At 35.3% G+C, this 24590-nt stretch overlaps 1 protein-coding gene across 3 annotated transcripts in view; it reads right to left on the reverse strand.

The window, feature by feature from the left end:
* The window catches only part of LOC128866214 (transcription-associated protein 1), a 29163-nt gene extending 5148 nt beyond the window's left edge, over positions 1-24015 (reverse strand). The window contains exons 1-19 of one of the 3 annotated variants that reach the window (XM_054106767.1): positions 23692-24015; positions 20579-20764; positions 20298-20492; positions 20070-20236; positions 19907-20003; positions 18871-19009; positions 18439-18811; positions 17664-17760; positions 15738-15887; positions 15474-15677; positions 14798-15415; positions 9896-11288; positions 9506-9801; positions 5640-7250; positions 5088-5388; positions 4858-5017; positions 2029-4804; positions 1273-1809; positions 1083-1211 (exon numbers count right to left, since the gene is read on the reverse strand). In XM_054106767.1, the coding sequence (XP_053962742.1) occupies positions 1083-1211; positions 1273-1809; positions 2029-4804; positions 4858-5017; positions 5088-5388; positions 5640-7250; positions 9506-9801; positions 9896-11288; positions 14798-15415; positions 15474-15677; positions 15738-15887; positions 17664-17760; positions 18439-18811; positions 18871-19009; positions 19907-20003; positions 20070-20236; positions 20298-20492; positions 20579-20764; positions 23692-23919 (9657 nt within the window). In that variant the 5' untranslated portion in view covers positions 23920-24015. Of the gene's footprint in view, positions 1-1082; positions 1212-1272; positions 1810-2028; positions 4805-4857; positions 5018-5087; positions 5389-5639; positions 7251-9505; positions 9802-9895; positions 11289-14797; positions 15416-15473; positions 15678-15737; positions 15888-17663; positions 17761-18438; positions 18812-18870; positions 19010-19906; positions 20004-20066; positions 20237-20297; positions 20493-20578; positions 20765-23691 lie in introns of those variants that run through there. The other 2 variants (XM_054106766.1, XM_054106768.1) reach the window with 2 other exon arrangements.
* Positions 24016-24590: the final 575 nt, after the last annotated feature.

Here is a 24590-nt window from a genome sequence, read left to right on the forward strand (position 1 = left end):
TGCCATCTATAAAATTTTAATCTTGTGCAATCTCTACGACTTTATTTAAAATTTAAGGTTCGCGGTAACGGACGCGACAAATTTCAAACACCAATAAATTTTATTAATCGTTTTTGTCAAGAGTTAATGGCTAATTTTCTTAAGTGAAATAAGTTATTTGCTTAAAGTCTGAAAGCATTTTATACTTCAACACTTTTTGCACTAATGAGAACAATAAATGCTATTTTTCGGTAACGGACGCGACATACGAATATAAGCAGAAGTAATCAAAAAAAAAACTACCGTTATTCGATCTTCACTAAGTCTCTCTGCTTGTTAAACATTATGTTATCAGTAGAAGATTTTTAAATTATAAAAACATCATAGTATTGCTTTGAATAAGGGAATATTACAAGGAAAAAAGTTAGTATATTTGGTCAAAAGAGTTAGATTTTTGTAAATTTTGTATATTCGTTGTATATTTCGGCTCAAAATTAAAAGAAAAGAAAAATTCTTTTATATTTATAAAGTAAACACATTTGAGATTTATTATTCATCAACAAAAAGTTTTCAGGAACGGTTTGAGTTTTGCACTCGTGGTTGACCTTTTTGTGAAAATGCCCATATGTAACATAATATACGAGAATATTTACGTTCCTCCAACAGTCGATTCTAGGTTAACCGAACAAGTCGAATGTATCACTTCAGCAGCATTCCCCAAAAAAATGTATGGGTTTATTTTTTATGACGTTAAATCAACAACAAAAGCGAGAAGATTTATTGAACTATATTTTAATAATAACCTGAGTTGGTATATAAACTGTGCAAAAACACTTCCAACAAAGCCATTTATTTATAGGAAGCCAGTTAATAATACTGATGTTTCCAAAAGCAGAGACATGTCATTAAATTTTAAGAGGCGTGACATCCATAATGTGTGTATCATAGAAATACATACCCAAATACTCGTAAGTGTAAAAAAAGATAATATATCCAAATTAAGCACTTTTAACAATACAACATATCATTCATACTTCGACACTCAACAGAATCCCACCAAGTACACATGTATATGTTTTGATTATAATTTCACTAAGCCATACCGGTGTTTGAAGTTTTCCAATAAAACCGGCTTGCTCAGCTGTTTTATGTTTCTCCCTTTGCTCGATTTTTAATGTTAGATATAAAGTACGAATAGGAAAGTACACGGCTTGAGGAAATAAACGTCCTACCTGCAAATAAATTCATATTTCGATAGTAACCAACGAAAAACTGTTCACAATTAAATCTTACATGACTCAAAAGATTCAAAATAACATTGCTTTCATATTGCACCAAGCAGCAAAGTAGTTGCGGTATCCAAGGGAGCCAATACGGCGGTGGTACACCGACCACGTATTTTTCTAAAGTACTCATAAGAGTGCCACTTGCATTCTCGTAGGACAGAAACCACAAAACTTTTGCCAGATATTTTCTCGTTTTGCTTTCATTTTGGTGTCGGCAAGCATGCAAATAGCAAGTTATGGCACTAACCGCCAAAACCATTTGTCTATCTTTAAGAAACATTTGTTCCATATAATCACCCCACATGGCCCAAGCTTTCGTTAGCCCATCATGAAGTTGCACTGCTGCGCTGAATGCTTTACCTGCTTCTTCGGAACGCCCGATTTGTGCTAAAAGTAGTCCTTTCAGAGCGTAGAATTCCGCATTCATTTCTCCTGTGAAATATTTTAAATTGGTAGACTCAATTACTTCAAGCGCTTCATTTAGTTCAGTTTTCCCCGAAGAAGCGGCCATTTGCAAATAGCATTTCACTTGTTGTCGTATTTTCTAAAAATAAATTAATAAATGACTCTTGAAATTCATTTTGAAAAAAAATAGTTTCGAAAAATATGTAGGTGTTTAGACCATTGATGGCTTCAATCGCTATTTTTGCTGAAAACTGCACAACATATCAAATATTGTAATAAGTGACGAATAAATTTGATAAAATGCTATGTTCTACATTTCTTGGTTTATAGTGAAATAAATTTTCCTTATTATGCTTACCTGAAAACAGTCCACAATTGGCACTGAGGGTATAGTGTATATTCGCGATAAAGTTTCCTGACAAACTCCAGTTAAGTTATGTTTTCTTGCGATTTTTCCAAAATAAATTATTGCTTGAGCGGAGGCATGGACCCCAAGCATGGTATTACCCTGGTCCGATTGTTGCTCAAGGTGCTGAGTGATTATTTGGTAATGATGCTGTCGCCATGTAAATATATCACTCCAATGTGATAAATCGTCTGCAACCACAGGCAGACGATTCCGCCACGTTTTGACAATAGCTTTCATATCGTGGATAGAGGTATTACGTGATTGAATTAAGCCCTGATGTATGGTGCTTGCCTCATGTAATTCCATTATTTGTTGAGCCGCCTGTAGATATTGTAAATGTATATGTGAAACAATAGGAGGCAACTTTCGCCATTCTTTCATGCATGATGCAGATGCATTTTCAATATGTCTCTCAACGTTCAAGAGTTGACGATCTTCCTGATGTAATATAGCCAGAAAACCTTTATATAAATGAATTTTATAACCAAATTGTTTTGCAAAAGATTGCTCTGTTTTGGATATAGCAGTTTTCATTAAATTCCAGTCCGGCACTCGCCATGCACTTTCAAGTATAAGAAACATGTTTTTTTCCTTATTTGTTTGGGCGTAATCCAATAAAATATCCCACTGATTCAGCTCTTTTGCACAACGAATCCATTGGTTTTCCCAGAGAAGCAATTCACTGTTGACATCTGTGTTAATCAGTCCATTGGCTTGATCATGTTTGAACTTTGACATTGCCAAGTCGTAAGCTCCCTGAGCTTCCTCGAAAAATCCCATCTGCTCGTAGGCTATAGCAATATTAGTTTCTGGATAATGTGCATACTTCAACCACAAACCAGCCCAAAGATCCTCTTCATGCATGGTAGCATACATTTGAGAGAGGGAATCATATACTAAATTTTTTTTCATTGCGGAGAATTGCTCTTGTTGATCCGGTTCGGAATTATCGAGAGATATTTTTCTAGTTCCATGGTGAAGTTCTTCCAGTACTAAAGTCATTCGATGCCAGAGATTGTGAGCTCTACCTAGATATGTCATTAAATATGGTGGAATATATATCGGAGGTTCACATTGCATCAGACTTTCTACAAAGGTGTTAAGTGCACTAGGAAAGCAGTCCTTTTGCACCACGTTGCTACCAGAAGAGAGGAATGGAACGAGTTCTCTTGCAATCAAATGCTGCTGTTCCTCATCGAAAATTGCCCAAAGTCTTGGAAAAATTATTAACCACACATTTTCTGCTAGTTCTATATCCATGTGGCAAAGTTGTGCAATAGCGATAATTAACTGTTCCGTATTAATTTTACGATTAGCTTCTAAAAATTCTATTTGCTTATTTATTAGAAGTTGTAATTTACGCTTCGGTAATTCTTTGTCATTCTCATGATTGCGATTCACACTCCAATTTGTTTCAAGATCATTATCAAAAACATCTTCCTTGTCTTCGACTTGCATAGCTTCAAAGCATTCAGTATGAGAAGACGTATATATTACGAAGCTACTTTTATCCTGACCTTCAGCGAGATTGATTACTGATTTGATACTTGGTACCTTATGCGCTTCACTTGAGTTTTGAATTTGGGTCATTGTGTTAGTGGTCAGAACTAAAAGCTCAATGCACTGTTTTATCCAATAATGTGTGCCAATTGAGTCCCAAGCCTGTGAACAGATAATGTAAAGAAGGCGATCGTGAAGCCTCCTTCTCATTGATGCATCTAAAATCTCAAAGAACTTGGATCTTATCTGTGGATCTTGACATCGCAGACCAGTTAGAAACGCACCTTCAAGTTTAGCTGTCAGTTCAGTTTGCTTATAATATTCGTCTCGGTATATGTAGTTTACGATCTCTAAGAATTGTATATTTAATTCCGTTTCGTCTGAAAACTTTTTCTCTAAATACTGCATAAGTTTCACCAGTAAAATAGACTTTTCTCGTATTGAAGGTATTTGCATTATTGGATTTTGTTCTTTCGCTCTTATCCATTCATCGAGCATTTTTATTATAGATTTTAAGACTTTGACGTCTAAGCTTTTTTCAATCAGATTTACAAGAATATTTCCAATGAATAATTTGCGCACTTCAACTCCCATAATGATTATTCGATTTTTTATCAAGTCTAAGGAAAGGACGAGCAACTCCAAAGATATATGACTGCTGTCCGTACTGGAAGCAATAGGTTGACCATTGCCTTGTGTATTTAAGTGATCCTTTGTCAGCCTATTTAACACTCTTATAAATTGTAACATAAGCCTGTCTATATAACTTGAATTGTTGGAAGAACAGGCCTTTAATATCATTAGCGTTCCAAACAGTGACGGGGGATTGGGTTGAGGGCTTTTTTCATATAAGGTCAAATTATCCGAGATCATTTTGCTTATAGCACTATATAGTATATCAAGATCTTCGTGTTTATGATTGATATCTGGTGGAAAAATTGTCATAAGTCTTGTCAGAAAAGCATGCATAAGACGAACAATTCGTGTATTCTGGTGTATTATACAGCTTGAAAGACCTTTTTGAATTGGTCTTATGGTTGATAGCAATTGATCAGCCGGCAAAATCGTTGTTAAAAACGTAACAAAGTCCAATCCAGTGCAAATGTTACTCAGATTTGGTGTTGGAGTTTCAATAGTCATAAACACTTTATCCAGCCAATTTAGTTTAAGTTCGAACGGTTGGGGCCATTTATTTTGCATTGCCGACTTTAATAGCATTATGCATCTAAAAAATATATAAATAAATATAATGTGAATGGGAAACAAATATTGGCTTACTTGCGCGACAATCCCTCGCCAGGTGAAATAACTGCGGGCTGATTATCGTTTACTTGACATGCAAGACGTATTAGAAAATTAAGTACTGTATCACAATGGGTTTTTTCTATCGATCGGAAAGCTTCGTCCATTTTCTGACTTTGATTAATTCCAGATGTACCTGTTATAAGTGGCAGTGTGAGCTATAACAGTACAAACATTTATTAATAAAAATTAAATAATTATATTACTTTGGCCGATTAGATTCCTTTGACCATCGGATGTGATGGCTTTCTTGCGTTGTGCGCTCACTTCATCAGACGATCGTTTATTAGTACTGTCACATACTGCACCTCCACCATCTAGATTTATATCCTCCACTTTTGTTTCCTTCTCTTCGTCTTTGATACGCTGTCCCTCCCATTTGATTATTACGTCAGCGATATCAACAGCAAGTTTTCTATGTTCCATTGACGCAGTGGGAGGAAACCCAAGGCGTTGCATATAATTAATGAGATGCTGTACTAAATGATGACGTACGGGATAATATACCTATGTACATATATAGCACATAAAAATATGAATACTAGGTATAATTTTTATTACTGTTTAATTACTGTTTACATTGGTTAGATTAAGGATAAGAAATATTTTCTCTCATATACAGAGATTTCTTTCAATTTTAGAATTACATTTTTTAGAATATTTGAGGTAGAGAACGTATGGAATATGCTGAATGAAATGAATTTCCGACTGGTTTTATAAATATGAGTTAAATATATTTAGCTTATGCTGGTTTTTACCTTATAATGGCGTACAATCAATTGAAGAATATGATATAGTTGCTGCATTAAGTGCCCTTCTTCGACAATAATTTTTTTTGTCCAATGAGTCAGCATAGTATTTCCGTCTTCCATTCGTAATGGCATCGCCGGTGTTAAGACATCAAGTGCTTGACGAACAACTGGTCTAGCTTCAAGGGCATGCCCCTTGAGCAATGAAAGAAACACTTGAAGTACAATCTTTTTGTGTATAGCCAATCGAGCAATTATATGAGCTAGTAGAAGGTGTCCGTGATATCGAGCTGTTGGATCCACTGAACTCTTACTAAGCAAGCAAGGCCATGCAAATGTCATTAGACGGCGAAGCTTGTTGCCCTGTCGCTTATTATTAGCATCACCATCATGGATGTGCTGTGAAGCTCTTTCCACAAGCAAACAAGCAAATTGCAGTAATGCAATTCTAACTGCATCTTCATTCGCATACGGTTTGTCGGGGTCAAATACTTTGCTGATGAAAACAGATACAACATTGTTTTCATCATCGGTATATGAAGCTGGGGGTGCCCCTATCAATTTATTTCCTTCCCCTTTATCAAAGCTTACGATGAAGCAAGGAATAAGCACGGCTGTTATAATTTTTGCTTTAAGATCTTCTGAGAGAGTAGTACCATTAAATTTATCAACAAAGTGGAAAAACGCTTTTCTTTTCCAGTGAACAGTATAGCTTTGAGCTACAGTATTTTGTAAAAATTCCCGTAGAAAATGGAAGTCCGGTATGAAATGTAAACAAAGCGCTCGTAGAAGTTGAAAAAGTAAATCAATATCATTGGTATTGTGGGAAAAATACAGTAGCAATATTTTCCCAACTAAATGCCACAAATCACAGGTAACATTGTCTTTGCATGTACTATACAAACTTGTCTCCCATAACTTTTTTAAGGCTAATACAATGTCCGTTTGCGTAGGAATCCACTGATCGTCCATTTCCATAATTGTATACACTAGCAGCACAGCCTGATGTTGAGCTTCATATTTCTGTGATTGCTCAAATTGTGGGTTCGAGTTTAATGTTCCGTTTATAAGCTTAACTAAGGCATTGCATTTATGTGTCTTAATAACAGTGCGAAATGGTTGTCCACATTTGTGATTTAATAAATATAAGAAAAACCTATTCCATTGGGCATTTACAATTATACCATCAGAAACGAACAGATCCACGGTCTCGGCAGGAAACCGAAGTAAAAATTTCACGAGAGGTTCACGATACGGGCTTGATGATTCGATCATTAAGCTTTTTTCAGTTTTCAAGACCAGCTGACAGAGACTGTCGATATATTTTGGCGACGCTGCTGTTATTTGATGAAACATTTCAATTAGAGTTACAACTTTTTGTTCATATTCATCACGTTTGGCAATCGTAAAAAAATTGCCACCTTGATTGGTACTTGATTTGTGCGAAGAAATAGACATTTCTAAAATCTTCTGACAATGTTGTAAAATTTGTTCACTTAGTTTTTCATTAAACATTTGAGGGAATAGCTGTGTGAAGTACGAAAGTCTCTTCGTTGCTGTTAAAGAAAGATTCCGATGATCGCCCAATGTTAACAGTAACGGCCGCATTCCAGCATGAACCTGTTTAAAAATGTATTATTTAAATATTTACAGAAAATCTTATATTGTAAAGTTTGTAAAGTTTTAGAGAATTGCAATACAAACATTCTGTAGTACGAAACATATCGAAGCAAAATCGGCGATTCCGGCTATTATTATCATAGGGACTATCTAAAAGTAAACCCAGAAAATTCGCAATTTCATATGTAAATAGGTAGCTAGAGTTATACCGAGGACATTTTCTGGACAATGATAAAATTAGACTGGAACTACTAGCCAAACTTTACTCAATGCTCCTTAATTAGGATTATATGTACATATGAAATGCATATGTCTTACTGGATCTTCGTTAACTAAGTACTAGTCCCTGCTATCGTAAAACGTGCCTATTAATGATTGTATGTAAAGAGAAGATAAACTTTATTGCCTAGGTCAGCTAGACTATTTCGAAAATAGATTCCCCATGCATTTAACAGCGGAGATGGTAAGGCTCTATGCAGTAAATAATCAGTTCATTATATATCAGGTCAGTCCATAAGTTCGTGCGTTTTTAAAGGTGGTTTTAAAATTAATAAAAAAGATGTTTAAAGTATTTATTAATCAATAATATATTTTCCTTCATTATTTACAATGTCTTCCAAACGTTTAGGCAAATTTTTAATTCCCTGCTCAAAAAATTTGTTGTCCTTGGAGCCAAAATACGCTTCGATATCCCTTTTTATAGCTTCTTTTGAGGAGTAGTTCTTGTTACTCATATGGGATTGAAGTCCACGGAAAAGGTGATAATCACAAGGAGCAATATCAGAAGAGTATGGTGCATGCGGCATTAGCTACCATCCGAGCTCGTTCAGCTTGCCTATGGTTTGCGTCTTGCGACGCCTTGGCGTCTATTCACTAAAGACGGTCGATTTTTTAAGTGCCTCAATCAGGTTTGATAGCTAATGGGAATAATAATCAGCAGTTATCGTATGGTTTGGTTCCAGAAGTTCATAATAAACAATACCAGCCATATCCCACCAAATATAATAGATAGGAGAATTTTCTTGGGGTGAAGGCCATCTCTAGGGGTGGGTTCTGGTGTTTCATTCATCTTTATCTAACCATTGGCGTTTGTGAACAGGATTATTGTAAAGGACCCTGTTTTCATCACCAGTAACGATACGGCTCAAAAAACTTTCATTTTCAAGCCGTTGCAGCAGCTGAGAACACACATTCACTCTCTGCTGAAGGTTGGCGACGGAAAGTCTATGCGGAACCCATTTTCCAAGCTTTGAAACCTTTCCCAACTGAACCAGGTGCCTGTGAACTATTCCATGCGTCGAATTTAACCTCCAAGCTCAATTTGGCTCAGCTTCCACGAGTTCAAGCAAGACGTCAGAGTTAAAGACTTCAGGACGACCAGCGCGCGGGGCATCCTCTACGTCGTAGGTACCACTTCGGAATTTTGAAAACCACTTTTGCGCAGTCCTTACACTCACGGTATACTCTCCGTGAACAGTGTTTATTTCTGCACTTGCAGTTGTTGTATTTTTACCCCTTTTATAAAAAAAATACAAAATATGCCTCTTATACGCGTTCGAAGATTCCATTTTATTTTTTAACAACACGTGCTTCTATCCGCGATTAAAATCACTTGTTCAATGCACAATATATCAAAGAAAATATAAATAGTTCCGTTATATTCCGCGAATAATTTTTTGTATGCGAAAACGTACAAAAGTGAAATTATGGATAAAATACACACGAACTTATGGACTGACCGATAATATGGGCGTGTATCCAATTGTATATGAGATAAAGCAACTTAAGCTAGTTAGTGCTTTAGAAATGTAAAAGTTAAATCCAAATGGGAAAAGGCGCACCTTGTTTAATTTTTCTGGGCTTAGAGCGTTAATCTCGAAACATTACTAAAAAATATCGGTCACACAAATAATAACTCCGTTTTCAATATCTACGTAGAAAGCTTTCGATAAGTCCAACACATTTTATCTCATTGCCGTAGCTTGATTTGTATGAAGAAACTAATAATGAATAACTAATAAAAATATATTTAAAATTCTATAACGAACCGTTCTCATTAAAATCTAATATGTTAATAATAATAATAAACATACATATTTCACAAAGTACAAAACCAGATATTTGGCATCTAAAAATTCGGCATATAAAATTAATTAATTTACTAATAAAAGCTTTTTTTCTAATTGAGTTTTTCAACAATGCACATTTCAACAAACACTTCATCCGTGAATGCCATTAAGTAAGCCATTCATTACCTTTTCCTTGTCAATATGAATTCCAGAAATAAACACTTTGGTGCAATTAAAAGCCGCTTCCTGCAACTCCTCTTTGTTGCTTTCCATCACTTTAAAAAGAATATTGATAATTTTTTCCTTACATTGGCTATCAGTTATGTAATGGCAAGCTGCTAAGGCCCTTAAAGCACTCTTCCGCAGTGGTATGAGATTTGCAACATTTTTGTAACAGTCCAATTTATTTAGAGTGGCATCTTCAGCTTCACTCAGAGTTAGCAGCTCATGAAAAAATAATCGGTGGTAATTGTTGGTAAGACCTAAAAAGATATTAAAGATTTAGAAATAAGTGTTAAGTTGTGTTATACTTATATTGTAAATTAGCTTTGAATTGAACATGGAATTCGCACATACTTATCGTAAAAAGCCTCGGCTCAAGGGTAGTGCAGAATGTATTGCCTTCCATTAGGCCAATTTGAGCATTCGTCGGTTGATGTCTCAATAGGTGTTTTTTCGGAGGTATTATATCAGCTAAAACCTCTTTATGTGGGTCCATTATCTCATATACAGTTTTCTTTTGTAATTTAGCAATGAAATTTAGAGAAGCCATTGCTTCCTCACGAACCAAAGCATTAGAGCTGGTCACTTGGCGAACGAGCTCGTGGACAATTTCGTACATCGCTTTGTTTTGAAAAGTGACTATTTCTTCATTATTGTTTTCGTTTTCTAACGGCACCATGCATAATTTGAGCATGTTTCTAAGATTGGTCTTAGCGACGTCGATAGCACCGCTTGAAACTTCACATTCCAGATCCATCAAAACAAATAGAAATGCTTTTAAAAATGTGAAAAGGTGTTGATACAAAGATTTTAACGACACATGCTGATATAGAAATTGTATAGCTTTGCATCCGCCCACTTTCGCGTACCACGGCCGCTCATAACAAAGTGCAGTCATTTTTTCCACAAGATACTGAATCAAAGGCAGACGACACGCTCTTTCTTTAGTACCCATTATTGTACTTGCTGTTTCCAAAATTAGTTCCATACAGAGATGACCGGGCTTGCATAATTCTTTCTCTTCATGTCCCATGCATACTGCTAGAGCGTCGATTAAGACAAGCGGATCAACACCTTGCGAGCTGTGATAATGCTTATATGGAAAGGGACCGGCTTCTTGTGCTATTGCCACCATAGTGTAGTGGCGAACAACGGCAACCATAACCGGGAAAACAGACTCCCGAAGATCTTTTGTTGCAGATGCCACCAACATTCCTGTTAATGCTGTCTGATGTGTTTTGCGTGAATGCTCTTCTTCTAATTTAGTTTGGATTATTGGAGAAATCATTATATTTCCTTCAGTAAAACTATTATGCATGAACAACTTCTGTAAAGTATATTTGTCATCGTCAAGATTAATAGAAGCGGCTAGAAAGCATCGTATCGCTTCCCAACTCTGTCTCCTATAAAAAGCATCTGTCGTATTAGAGCTAAGTGCAGTAAAAGCAGTGTCAATTGCTTTTTCAATAGGGAAATCAATTGGTTTATCGTGATCTTGAAAATATGTAACGACGGCGGTAGGTACCGCATCATTTTCTTTAAACTGTAAAGTCTGTGGTTCAGTCATCATTTTTCTATTCCCACCTCCAAGCTTGCCCAGCACACGAAAAGCAACAAGAGCGGCATTATCTTGATTTCGGAGCGTTCGCCAAAGTGCTTGCATTAATGATGCTCGAACAGGTTGAATATGATCATATAAGAAGTCTGGTTGCAGATTGTCAACGCAAAGTTCTAACGTCCTCAAGCCCTAAAAGAAAGCATACATATATGTATTTTCAATATTTTTAATGCATGATAATAAAATGACGCATTCAATCTTAGGACGAGCTTCACATCCAACCAAATTATGGATGAATGCCGGAAATACAATTGGAAGTTTGGAATTGCCTGCCGATAGCGACTGCTAGTATTGCCGTCTGTTTGTCATCATTTAGGTGAAATAAGCTCGAAAAAATATTAAGTTAAAATTTGCTCAAGGAATATCTTAATTCATTAATTAAACTGTCTTTAAACTCGCTAAATTGGAAAGACAATAACCATAGGATGGATTCACAAGCGTTCCCAAGACAATATTTTCTACAAAAATCTTTAACCGTTAATTCCAAAACAATTTTCTAAAACCACTTTTCTGTGGAATTTATAAACAATATTTAAATAATAATAATAATAGACTTGAAATAATGTAGTTTAAATATCTATACCAGATTTTTTTCCTATACACTTCTAATACATACTTAAAAAGATAATAGAAACCAATAAAATGGTATAAAACTCAGAAAAAAAAATACCAGTCTAACGGTTAGACGCGATAGAAGTGAAACCTTCCGTAAAACAAACTGAGAGAGAATGAGACGAAAGCAGCATTAGGAGCGGGATAATTATAGGTTCATTATAATATTTTTCTGTCGAAATTCACGACACTTTTCTGCATTATTTTTCGGCATAATTGCGATAAATATTTAAAAATGAAAATATTTACGAATATAAAAATACGGACGCAATACAGCACACGCGGTTGCTATTATGAGCGTCGTAACGCGTATAATACACAGACGTACTAACATACACGCAAACATTCGTAGGACGCTTGGTTTGAATTTTTTATACATATGTATGTATGCTATACTATGGCCTAGCCTATGTACGTACATACATATTTGTATTCTGAACTTCCAGCAAAACAATGCTTATTAATATACACATATGCATCTACATACAACCGCTCACACAGGCCACTCACTTTATTCCTGTAAATGCGTATGTCGTCCAAAGCTAAAATTCTATGCCTAGCGACTACAAGAACAAAATGCATTAATAGGCGCAGGCGTAGCGGCCATCATCCTAGTTGCCATAGCGCTGAACAGTCGCGGCGGCGCCGAACAGTTTCAACTATTGTACTGTGCAACAAAAACTCATCATCAAAAAATTGATTTATAAATTCGAGCTCATAGTTCTAAGAGCAAGTACTTTCATTCATAAAACGAGCCGCCCATATGCTAATTTTCTCGACAATTCGAAAATAGTCAATATTGGAATATTTCGCGTAGAATTATTTGCCAATATTCAATTTTTGTCAAGTCGAGTACCCGCGGCTCCGTAAATATGTTTGCACCCATATATGTATGTAAATATATGTTTCTAAATGCTCGACAACCGCAGCTGCCTGTTCAAGGTTACTGTACATTAGGCCGAGTCGATTTGTGGGAAGGCAAAAAACTCGCCCATTGCTCTGTGAAAATCATATTCTAGGGATCAGAATAAGAAATTTTGCCGAAGGAACCATACCTCTAAAACGATTTCTGATGTCCCCCAATATGGGTCGAACTTTTTAGTTTCTTTTCTATAACTCACATTCATTCATTTACATATGTTCTGACTAAATAAATTTCTTAAGAGAAAAAATAGATAATATTATAAATAAATAAAAATAAAGAAAAAACATAGCCATTTAGCTGATTTTTTCATGTAAAGGCCAAAAATGGTGATATTTTGAAATTGGGGGACATCAGAATTCGTTTTAGAGGTATGGTTCCTTCGGCAAAGTTTCTTATTTTGATCCCTAGAATACGATTTTCATAGAGCAATGAGCGATTTTTAAATCGGCCCGCCCTACTGTACATGCAATGCTGTGCCTATGAATGTGCGCTGTGCCTATGAATGCGCGCTGGATTTCTTGAGAAATTTTACCGTATGTTTTGCTGTGGCGAGGCACATATGTACATACACACAACATATATACATATATCCACATATATACATACATATATAAATTCACAAATTTAAATTTGCTTATGCCATCCTTCTGTGTGCCTGGTAATGAAGCATTTTCTATACATACATATATATACGTATATCTTTTTTCTTCTTCTTTTTGGTGTCGCTTTTTCGTTTCATCGAGTCTCAAATCACTCCCAACGATTCTAAAGAAGTTTTCACTTCAAAATTTGGCATCTTAGTCCAGTCAAAAGAGACAAAAAAAATAGCCAACTAAGTAATTTTAGGAGTATGCGAGTTTATGGTTTTATTATGTAAAACCCATCACTGTGAACTTAAATTTGAGTTTTCGGGGTCGGGGGTTGTGTCCCGCGGCCGCCATCTTGGAAATAAGGGTGCAACTGGTTTTTGCGATTATCTCGTGAATTTCGAAAGTTACGAAAATTTTGTAAAATACTTTTTTGTAGATAATAATGTTATCTACAACTTTCATTCAAAACTTTTTATTGTAAAATTAATAATAAAAAAGTTATAAACAAAATTACGCGAAAAATTAAGGGATGAATTGTTTTAAAGCGTAATCGACTATATCATGTCTATGTTATCTTAATCGATTTTCAGGTGTAGGAAAATTTCGAAACATGAAAATTTCAAAATGCGATATCTCTGCGAAAAAAAATGATATTTGAGCAAACAGAACGCCATTTGAAAAAAGAAGGCTTGTATTTAAAGATGTCATCCTTTAATTTTGGTGAAAGAAAACATCTGCAAGGCTACATAACCTCAAATATGGGCAAAAATGGTGTTTTTTGCACTTTTAGGTTAGGATATCTCGAAAACCAGAGCTGATAGAGCAATTCTGAGGCCAGATTTGGATTCAGCGCATCATAAACCTTCGGAAATATATAGTCTGGTTTCTGGGTCCGAATGTTGGTTAAATTTTGTCGGCCTATGTAATCATGTACGCGCTTCGCTAATGTATTGGTTGCTCCGCTTGGCAGCTCAAAATCATACGACTAAATAAAGATAGCGGAAAAAACTTATAGACAAAAATGTTCACAAAAGAATGCTCTATAAAAAAGCTCTGATGTATATTTTCCATAAAATCAATAAAAAAAAAGTTATTACGCTTTAAAACCATTCATCCCTTAATTTTTCGCGTAATTTTGTTTATAACTTTTTTATTATTAATTTTACAATAAAAAGTTTTGAATGAAAGTTGTAGATAACATTATTGTCTACAAAAAAGTATTTTACAAAGTTTTCGTAACTTTCGAAATTCACGAGATAATCGCAAAAACCAGTTGCGCCCTTATTTCCCAGATGGCGGCCGCGGGACACAACCCCCGACCCCGAAAACTCAAACTTAAGTTCACAGTGATGGGCTTTACATAATAAAACCATAAACTCGCATACTCCTAAAATTACTAAGTTAAATCTTCTTTTGACTGGACTATCTTAGCATTGTACTATTGAACACATTGCGTCCCAGCATTAATCGAGATAAGAGAATTATTCGGCTTTGGTTTGTGTTAAAATTACCTGGCTTATTAATGTTGCTGATCCATTAAGAGCTGAGACTAAGGGATCCATAAGCATTGGTAAATATGGCAACAAAGAAGACAATCGTACAGGTACAGTCAAACAGAGTTCAACAAAAAGATCTTTCATATGCTGTTTGTGAAAACCACTCTGCAAACGATTCAAACCTTCTAATAAATTCGGTAATAGTGGCAGAAATTCTTGATATAATAAATCATGGCTTCCTCCGCCGATTGATCTAAATAGGGCACGTAGTAATAGAAAATAGTTATATGGTTCTTCAGCCGTTAGTGCCAGTTCCATTGATCTATTGACGATATTATGCAAATGCGGACGAAGCATCTGTTCGTTTTCAACCGGAAATAAACTTACACTTCCAAATACCAATTTAAACAATCGCAAATATAGATTTGAGCGTTCGATATTTGAACCCATTTCATCCATTTTTCCTAATAAATATTCAACGAGCACTGTTGCAAAAAGAGGTGACGTTGTTGGATTTGCGAGGAATGAATTTGCCACTACTTGGAGGGATGTATTTTTAGAAATCCTTTCGACCATAAAGTCAATAGTAGTGGCAAACACCTCTTGGAAGTTTTGAGGATGCATCATTAGAAACTGAAAATAGTAACTAAATATTAAAACAAAAATAAATATTTTTAATTCAAAGTATTACAATGCCGCTGAAGTGTTCCAGAACTTCTTTTTCTTCTTTAGTTCTTGGTCCCTGGTTTGATGTTCTCTGTTGATTGGTGTTAGCAGTACTTATTGTGTATATATCCAAAGCCTCCATTGCCCAATACACCAAATCAATATATATTTTTAATTCACTTGAGTCAAATAATTTTTCCTGATTATTTTTCATGTCAGAAAAGATAGGCTTAACAAAACACAAAATATCATTAGTATTAAAATATATATAATTTTTTGTCGTCCTTACTTTAGAACTTATGAATCCCCAAGTGATTGTTTTAGCTCCACCAACCAAAGTTTTTACTAAACCTCGATATTCCACTATATTGGCAGGGCATAACCAATGATTTCCTACGATATTAATTTTCATTGCCTGATCCATGGTCGATCCATTTTCCTTTAAGCCAAAAAACAAGTTAATAAATTAACTTACTTCAAATTTATTCTTAACTATATATATATTTTGAATTTGTGCCAAATTCGGCCATAAATACGCTTTTCAAAGATATCTGGACTATAGCGCCACCTATCGGGAAACTCTTAGATCTTATTATAATGAGCTGAAAACTTAATTTGTCCTGTGAGTTTTAACTCAATCGGTTGACTATTTTCACAGTATACCGGTACACAAACATACGCAAAAAAGGTAAAATTTCTATATCGGGTATTTTTTTAAGAGCTTGAAAACCTTAAATGACAATTCAGAATAGAAATATTGTTGGAATGATTTTTTTTATTATATAATCTGGTAAATAATTTCATGACACTTATTATTTCAATATGATAACCTGTATATGTTTGGCGCGGCTACGAGTTACAGGCCCATTCGATTAGTCCAATTTCTGACTCACGTATGGCCATATGTCCATTGTGGCTTGAATATTGCAATAATCGAATGTTAAGCGCGCTATATGGCAAATTGCGCCGTCTTGTTTGAACTAAATATTTAGCTGGTTAATCGATGTCTAGTTGATTAATTTTTGAAAACAAAAATTCAATCAGTATGGCTCGGTAGCGCTCGCCATTCACCCTAACTGCAGCACCCTAATTTCGAAAGAAATAAGGACCGATGATGCCGTCAGTGCTCTATTAACTTCGCGAACAAATTTATTTTAAAAGTAAGTTTCCCCAATTTGGAAGCTTTCTTCTGGTGTTAAACGCTTCACGATAATTTGCCAAACCTTACTGGACAGAAATGTCAACACAGCCTGCCATTCTCAGCTGTCAAACCATAGTTATAGATATCGACACTTCTCATACAGCTAAAAGAATACCCGATATATAAGACGTCTCTCCTAACATACACTTTTTTCAGTACCACAAAAGTCCTTAGGTATTTTTTAAATGTTTCTCTTTTGAACGGACAACCCTCCCATAACAGGACGCAGACACTTTTTTCTCCTACCAAAGACCTTTAAATTCTTTCATAAGCGAACAGCTTACAACACTTTCATCCACAAAATCATTTATTAAATGTTATTAAAAACTGACATGAATTTATACTCTGCTCACTACATATGAATTAAATACACGAAATAAGCGGCAAAATGTTCAGTCTTTTATGTGTTCCTTTTAAAGGAGAGTACACGTTACTTTTATTTATTTATTTTTTTTTTTTTGCGTCCGTAGTTCAAAGTAACAAAAAAAAACATAAATTTGACTATGTCACAATTGAACATAGCAACACAAGTGGAAAGCTTTGTTGCGCACCATATCTGAGTGAAAATTTTAAATTTCATAAAAAATAAATAAAATAAAAAATAATAATTGGCGCTGTTAGGGGTTTGGCCGAGCTCCTCCTCCTATTTGTGATGTGTGTCTTGATGTTGTTCCACAAATGGAGGGACCTACAGTTTCAAGCCGACTCCGAACGGCAGATATTTTTATGAGGAGCTTTTTCATGGCAGAAATACCCTCGGAGGTTTGCCATTGCCTGCCGAGGGGCGACCGCTCTTAGAAAAATGTTTTTATTAATTATAAATTTTTAATTAATTTTAATTTTAATTTTTATTATAATTATATAATTATAAAGTGCTTGTAAATGTGTGTTTTTCTACAACTGTTCCGAACCGCATCTAAATCGGTTCAGTAATTTTTTATGTGACGTGCGCTCAAGAAAACACGGCAACTATATATGTATATATATATTAGCTGGTAAAATCATTTTACTCACCCCAGTTCCATCTTTAAAGTCGTTGTAGCTGTTGGTGTTGGACGTATTCGAAGTACCTGGTGACAAATTTGCTGCCGGTGCAGAAGACTGGTTCTTCCTATTTTAAATTAAAAATCAGATGCTATTTTTGTTGAGTTTTTCTCAAACAGTTTTCACAATTTTTCTTTAATTTTCTAAATTGTTTTTATGAAAAATAGCAATAAACGATTAAAAATGTGTAATATGTTTTCTATGTCCGGGCCTATCTCAAGTGCAGTTCAACATTACAGTTCGACTTTTACAGAGCTACGAAAGTTCGTAAGAGTCGAAATTTGCGTTGTCTTGGCAAACTAGATAGCTTAAAAAACTTGTATTCCATTCGATCGTATCGTTAAAGTTTGCACTAAACTTTTATGTGCGATTCACATAGAAAACTACATATATTTTTATTTATTTCACAATACACAATATGTCGTAAATAATGACATAAAACAAAACCATTCGTGCTCATTAGCATACAAAATTTTAAGTGAAACCAATTCACCAGTTAGAAAAAATACTCAAAATCAAGAAGTAAACACAAATATATACAAGAAAAAACTAAGAATTGTGCTTAAACTGAAAAAAAAAAAAATGACTGCATTGAAAATTGCCTATAACCCATGAAAATGTTGAGCAAATTAAACTGTACATTTATTGTTTCATACAAATTCTGGACACAAATTACTATGCATGTATCTAAATAAATGCTTATTTTTGATTTATCAGGGTCGTTGGGGATTTTTTATATACTCACCACTTTTGTATTATTGAAGGCAACTGAATTTTTGCTATAGTTTTGAATTTATATGCGAATACTTTTAACAAAGAAACCAATATATTTCTTGCTTTAATAGCATCCAATTCACTATGCTGCCTGATGCAGTCCACTAAGTTTAGCAACAGTTTGCAAGACATGGTTTGTATACCAGTTGCAAGAGACTCGTCGTGAACGTTTTTTGAAAACAAATTAACTGCTTTTTCAAGCACGTCCAGAGACAAACTCTGCCGAACATGGTGCGCCAAATCCGCTAAAGTCGAGTATGCTAACGGTCGAATAGACTCCAGAGTCACTCCTTTGCCAATTAATAGATCTTCATTGAAGAGCTTCTCTATTATAGGAACGAATTCTAGAAAGGAAACTCTTCTGTATCTGAATGAATAAAGTAAATAGTATTAAAAACTTTACTTTGCCGCAAGTCGGTAGCGAAAATGTGGCGGGCAGCTATCAGCAATTCTTTCCTTAAATGGGCAGCTTCTTTCGGGCACAGTTCCATTAGACTAAGCATTCCATTTGTAACTGATGCTGAATGTGTAAGTATTAAGTCCTTAAATTTTTAATTAGTTTAATTAATTTATTTTTTATTTTATGTTGGCACAAGCATAATTAAATGATTTAACACAGGGTTTCCGGTGGCAGAATTAGGTTTTAAATTTAAAGTTTCTCTCTAACCGATAAAGGTATGAGCGGTGGCAGTCGAGGGGTGAACAACAAGCGGTCGCAATCGAAACGTATTTCAATGCCTATTATTCGTGTGCAACTGTTCGTCGTAGATTTTGTTCACGTTACAATATTCGATGTTTACTTGTTGCCGTGTTAAATAAGGATCTTAAACTTCACCCCTTCAAAATTTAAATCGTGTAATCGGTCAAGCCCAACGATTATAATTTGCGTGAATATTTCTGCGAGGCAATGTGGAGCGATTTCGTTACTGTAACACTAACTTTTGGAGTAATGAAGCCTATTTTCATTTGAAAAAGCAAAATTACAAAGCTAACTATTAAAACATCAGCAGCCACTTCATAGTCCCAAAGTGAAGGTTTGGTGTGCATTTCAAGGAATGGAATAATTGGACCATATTTTTTTGAAAATCGTCGAGGGCAAGCAATTTTCGGGGACTGCATAATTTCCTCCCTAACAAACTGGCAAGTCGTTTCGGTGACAAAAGTAAAATTTATGAAACAAACCCAGCAATTATCTCAGGACTAAAAGAAAATATCGTTCGCAAGGTTAATTGCATCCTAACATCATTTCCCCAAAGAGTTGCACGGAGCAGGGAGTCCAGATTCGAAGAGTGTATCCGACGTAACGATAAGCATTTAGAAGAAATAATTAAAAAAGCAATTCGCACATGTCTTCTTTGTAATAGTTATTGAAATAAACGTTTAATTTAGTTTACATTTTTAATTCTACCACCAGACACCCTGTATAATCTTGTACATACCTGAAATATCCTAACAATATAGGCTAAAAATGATAATGTTTTTACTTGGGCGCCCATAAAATCAACGAATATCTCTTTATTAAGATCAGCAGAATTCCTGAGTGTTTAAATGGCATTAGCAAAAATATTTCTTCATATAAATTTATAAACCTTTATATACCACCTTTGCTGCGGAGAAGGTTGTAAGTTGATTGTGGTCATAATTAACGGAATAAACTCAGAAACTTCCTGATGAACTGCAGTCTTATATATCTGGTACATTAATACCACGATTATAGGCAGCTCTTGTAATACCCTTAAGGACAAGACCCCTTTAGGTAAAAGATTAAACTGATTTTTTTACATCATTGGTGTTTTATTTGCAAAATTTTAATATCTTAGTTTAGCTTACCACTTGCGGTGACGAGTCTTGCAGACTTTCAACATGTATAATTCTGGGAGCATAAGTTATAGATAAGAGGTGGTCAATATTTAGTTCTTTAAGATCCTTTACACGCATCGGTTGCTGCTTTTGTTCAAATATTTTGTTCATATGGTTTGGCAACTCCGTGTATATGTCCTTTACATATAGAAGAAAGTGCTGCACCTGAACAATATAACAGTTGTTTCATCACATCATAAAGAACTACCTGATATACATAATCTTAATAGTTCTTTTAATACAATACTTACCTCAGGGTTAAACGACGGCCGGAAATGTTTATGTAATTCTATTATTATTCTTAGACTAACCAGTACGTTTTCTTCGTTGTCGCTTCTAAGAATCTTAAGCATTACTGAGATTATGGGCTTTACATGTTGACGTAGGTTTTCGCTAATAGGCAATCTATGAATCATTTCCAATATTAATTTTCGTATCTGCAATTAAATTTTAACACATTCCCTATTATATGTAAATATATGAATCCTTAAATTGCATGTTAAAGGGTTTGATTGAAAAGTAAAGCAGTTTTATTAAACCTTTTGGCTTATACAAATAATATTCTTCAAAATAGGACCCTTGAGCGTCAATTCACCGCTTGTAGCGATTTTTCCACTGCAGGAAACATTTTTTAAACTCATCCGCCGGAATCGCGTTCAATTCGGCTGTCACAGGGAGCAAGAAGAAGTCCGGAGGGGACAGGTCTGGTCTGTAGGGAGGGTGGGGAAGCACCGGAATCCCCATCTTGGCCAATGCAGAGATGCAGAGGAAGGCGGTGTGCGCCGGCGCATTGTAGTGATGAAGGGTCCAATTGTTGACGAGGTCGGGCCGAACCCGGGCCACGCGGTTTTTCAGCTGAAGGAGCACTTCTTTGTAAAATGCCGCTTTTACAGTGCTTCCTGGAGGTACAAACTGTTTAGCTTTACGCAAAATTTGATCGAGTATCGTTGCTCCAAAGATCGCTGCATTTTCGCCACTGCAAAATCCCAACACACTTATAAAACAGCTTTCACGCGCGGAGCGATGTTGACTGCACCGCTGTTGCCAGCGAACTGGGGCCGGTTTCTAGTGGAAGGGGAAGGTCCAACGATCATTTTCTCCCACCTGCCAGTGAACTGGGGCCGGTTTCTAGTGGAAGGGGAAGATCCAACGGTCATTTTCCCCCACCAGCCGATTCGGTTGATCGGTTAGCAGACGATCCGCGCGGGAAGGCTCATTATTTTTCAATCAAACCCTGTATTTGTTAATTGTATGTTGTTTGAGTGGGATCTGTTATTTGCTGATTTCCACATAACTTGTTGCTTTGAGATTTTTAAATCAAAACTACTATATATCATAGTTTGTGCTTAGAATATATGTTAAGGTATTCCTTTGTTTCCTACTACGAAACACAAGTTACCCTGGTATAATAGAAAGCTCATTCATTTGAAATAACCTATACAAAAAATACAAAGTTTCAAAGAGCTATGATGTTTAAGTTTATAAATGCAAACTGGCTAAATTTAGAAGCTTCATAAGGTCTTGCTTAATACATTTTATAGAGGCAAATATGTCAAATCCGTGCTAATTTTGTATGTAATTCGGGTTCATAAGATTCCCCTTTGACTTTCGACGCGTTATTCGTGACGAAAAATTACGTTCAAGAAACGATTGCAACTCTGAAACCCTAATCCATGACCGATTACCTATTCTCCACTAGATTGGCCTCTCGCTCACAAAGCGATTAATGTTAACTTTTACTAAGTCGCTCACTGACTAATTATTTCTGCAGGATAGGAAAAAGGCTCATATAAGTCTAATCTTTAAAAGTGGAAATAAGAATATCGTCCTATTCTATATACCTGTTACGAAATTGACAATTTCGAAATCATTTGAGACTGTTGTTAAAATCAAAGCTGATTTTTGCTGTACCTAGGGTCCAGCATTAGAGTCAATGTCAGCTCTAAGGAGAAGTATTAGGAGCAGCCATGAAAAAAGTATCTATGGACGGGTTCGCTATTGAAATGGCCAACGAAGTTAAGTACCTTGTCTTTGTCCTGGTACCTTGCACTGTCCAAAGCAAGCAAGGCCCTCATGGTGTGTAAACAGTAGCAGGAATATCCTGGAGTCGTAGCCCAAAAGTATTGATATGGATGTACACTATGATAATCAGGTTAATGATAGAATACGGAGATAAATTTTCCTAAGTAATATATTGCATAAAAACTTTTTGTTTTCAATGAAGAGATGTATATATATACTCACTATATAGAAATGTATATACACACTATACATATGTAAGGGAGAATTCAATATTTTAAAGTGAGTAAACAATTTCTGGGATCTATGAAAACTCTGAACTTTCGCAGAACTATGAATACCATATATCGCATATTTAATGCGAATAATTCATAATTCGGAAAAATAATTCAGAAAGACGGCTCCAAGTTTTCAATTTAGCATGCCTTCCTAAGTAAAAGTAAAGACATATTTTCAGGGTGTTTTTTAAGCGATTGAGAAACTGATAATACAAAACAGAAATATTGATGGAATGATCTTTTTTTATTATAATCTGATAGATAAGCAGTTACCCATCCAGACTGAAAATAAAGCAGAGAAATTGGAGGTAGATTGACCAAACCCTTCGAAGTGATATCATAGGAATATGCAGGCAAGCACTCGTTTGGACACTCATCTAACACCTATCTCCCTCTGGACCCAACCCGTCGAAACAGCTAGTTTCCTGGGCCTAGCGTTAGATGAGCTAGACGAAGACGACCGGTGATTACACTACACTGACAGGGCGAGATACTGCTACAACAACAACAACATATCGATAGTTCTCATGCAACTAAAGAAACAACCGATAGATATGTTACAAACCCAAAAGAAGAGCATGAGGATTTCTGTGTTCTTATCTAAAAAACATTTACAGTAAATGTGAAAAAAGATTGCAGAAGTACGTTCGGTCTACAATTATTTACTATAATAACTATTTTATTGCAACTAAAAGTAAACACTTCGAAACAGCACTATGAATTTATCTTCAACCAAGCTTATGTGTGTGGCTACCATTCGGAGTTCAGAGAGAACGTAAGTTCGAATCTCGGTGAAACACAAAAAAAATTAAGAAAAAGTTGTTTCTAATAGCGGTCGTCCCTCGGCAGGCATTGGCAAACCTACGAGTGTCGTTCTGCTATGAAAAGCTCCTCATAAAAAATATCTGCCATTCGGAGTCGGCTTAAAACTGTAGGTCCCTGCATTTGTGGAACAACATCAAGACGCACGCTACAAATCGGAAGAGCTCGGCCAAACACCCGGAAGGAGTGTACGCGCCAAATATATGCACATTACATCAATACGTACATATGTATATCAAACTTACATGTTGAGAACTATTTTCTTGAATAAACTGTGGTTCCCCATCTTGTAATATCCGAATAAATACTTTTAGCGCAAGTTCTAAGAAAGCTGGGTATGAAGGGCTTTGTATTATTAGTTCAAAATGTTCACTTAGCTCTTGTGCCGCTTTAAACTTAATTTCCTCTTTAGCTGAGGGATCACTTAATATATTAACATAACTTCGAAATGTGTTAAATTCATTTTGAGCCATTTTTATAAGAAAAATTAAATCACTGTCCTCCGCGTTTATTTCATAAATAATACAAAATACACATTCAGTTGTCAAACACTTCACAGTGCTGTAACTTTCTTAAACATGTTTTATTCGACAAAGAAATTAAAAGTGTTATACACAAAACATATTAGGTGTCTTCACACAGAGTGCGTTAAAATTTATTCATTAAACAGCGTTTTCATAAATCCAAGCAATAAGTTTGCAAGTTTTGGGTTTGAGAGAGTTGTCAACAGTTCTCACAGCGTGTTTGTGTTTAAATCATAGATTGAAATTGCTCAGCTATTTCTTAGTTTACAGTTTTGCTCTTGCTACTACTCTGAACATGAACAGATGAATAGGTGAACAGGTGTGCAAAACTTGTGATCAACTGTTTTGCTCAGCTCCAAGTTAGGTTTCCTTACTGTTAGTACTGTTCTCTGTGATATTTCGCCATATTCCAAATTTTAGACATACATAAATAAATAAATCGTTAAAACATAATCAAGATATCAATATATTAGTTCGTCATATATGGAATTTTTTTAACATAAAAAGTTGAAGGTTCAAGAATTATAAAAAAAAATTATTTGAAGTTGTATTCAACCATACCAACAAAACAAAAAATAACCGGCATAAGTAGCAACTGCTCCTATAGTAGAAGATCAACA

Source organism: Anastrepha ludens, chromosome 6, assembly GCF_028408465.1.
Source record: "Anastrepha ludens isolate Willacy chromosome 6, idAnaLude1.1, whole genome shotgun sequence".
NCBI lineage: Eukaryota > Metazoa > Arthropoda > Insecta > Diptera > Tephritidae > Anastrepha > Anastrepha ludens.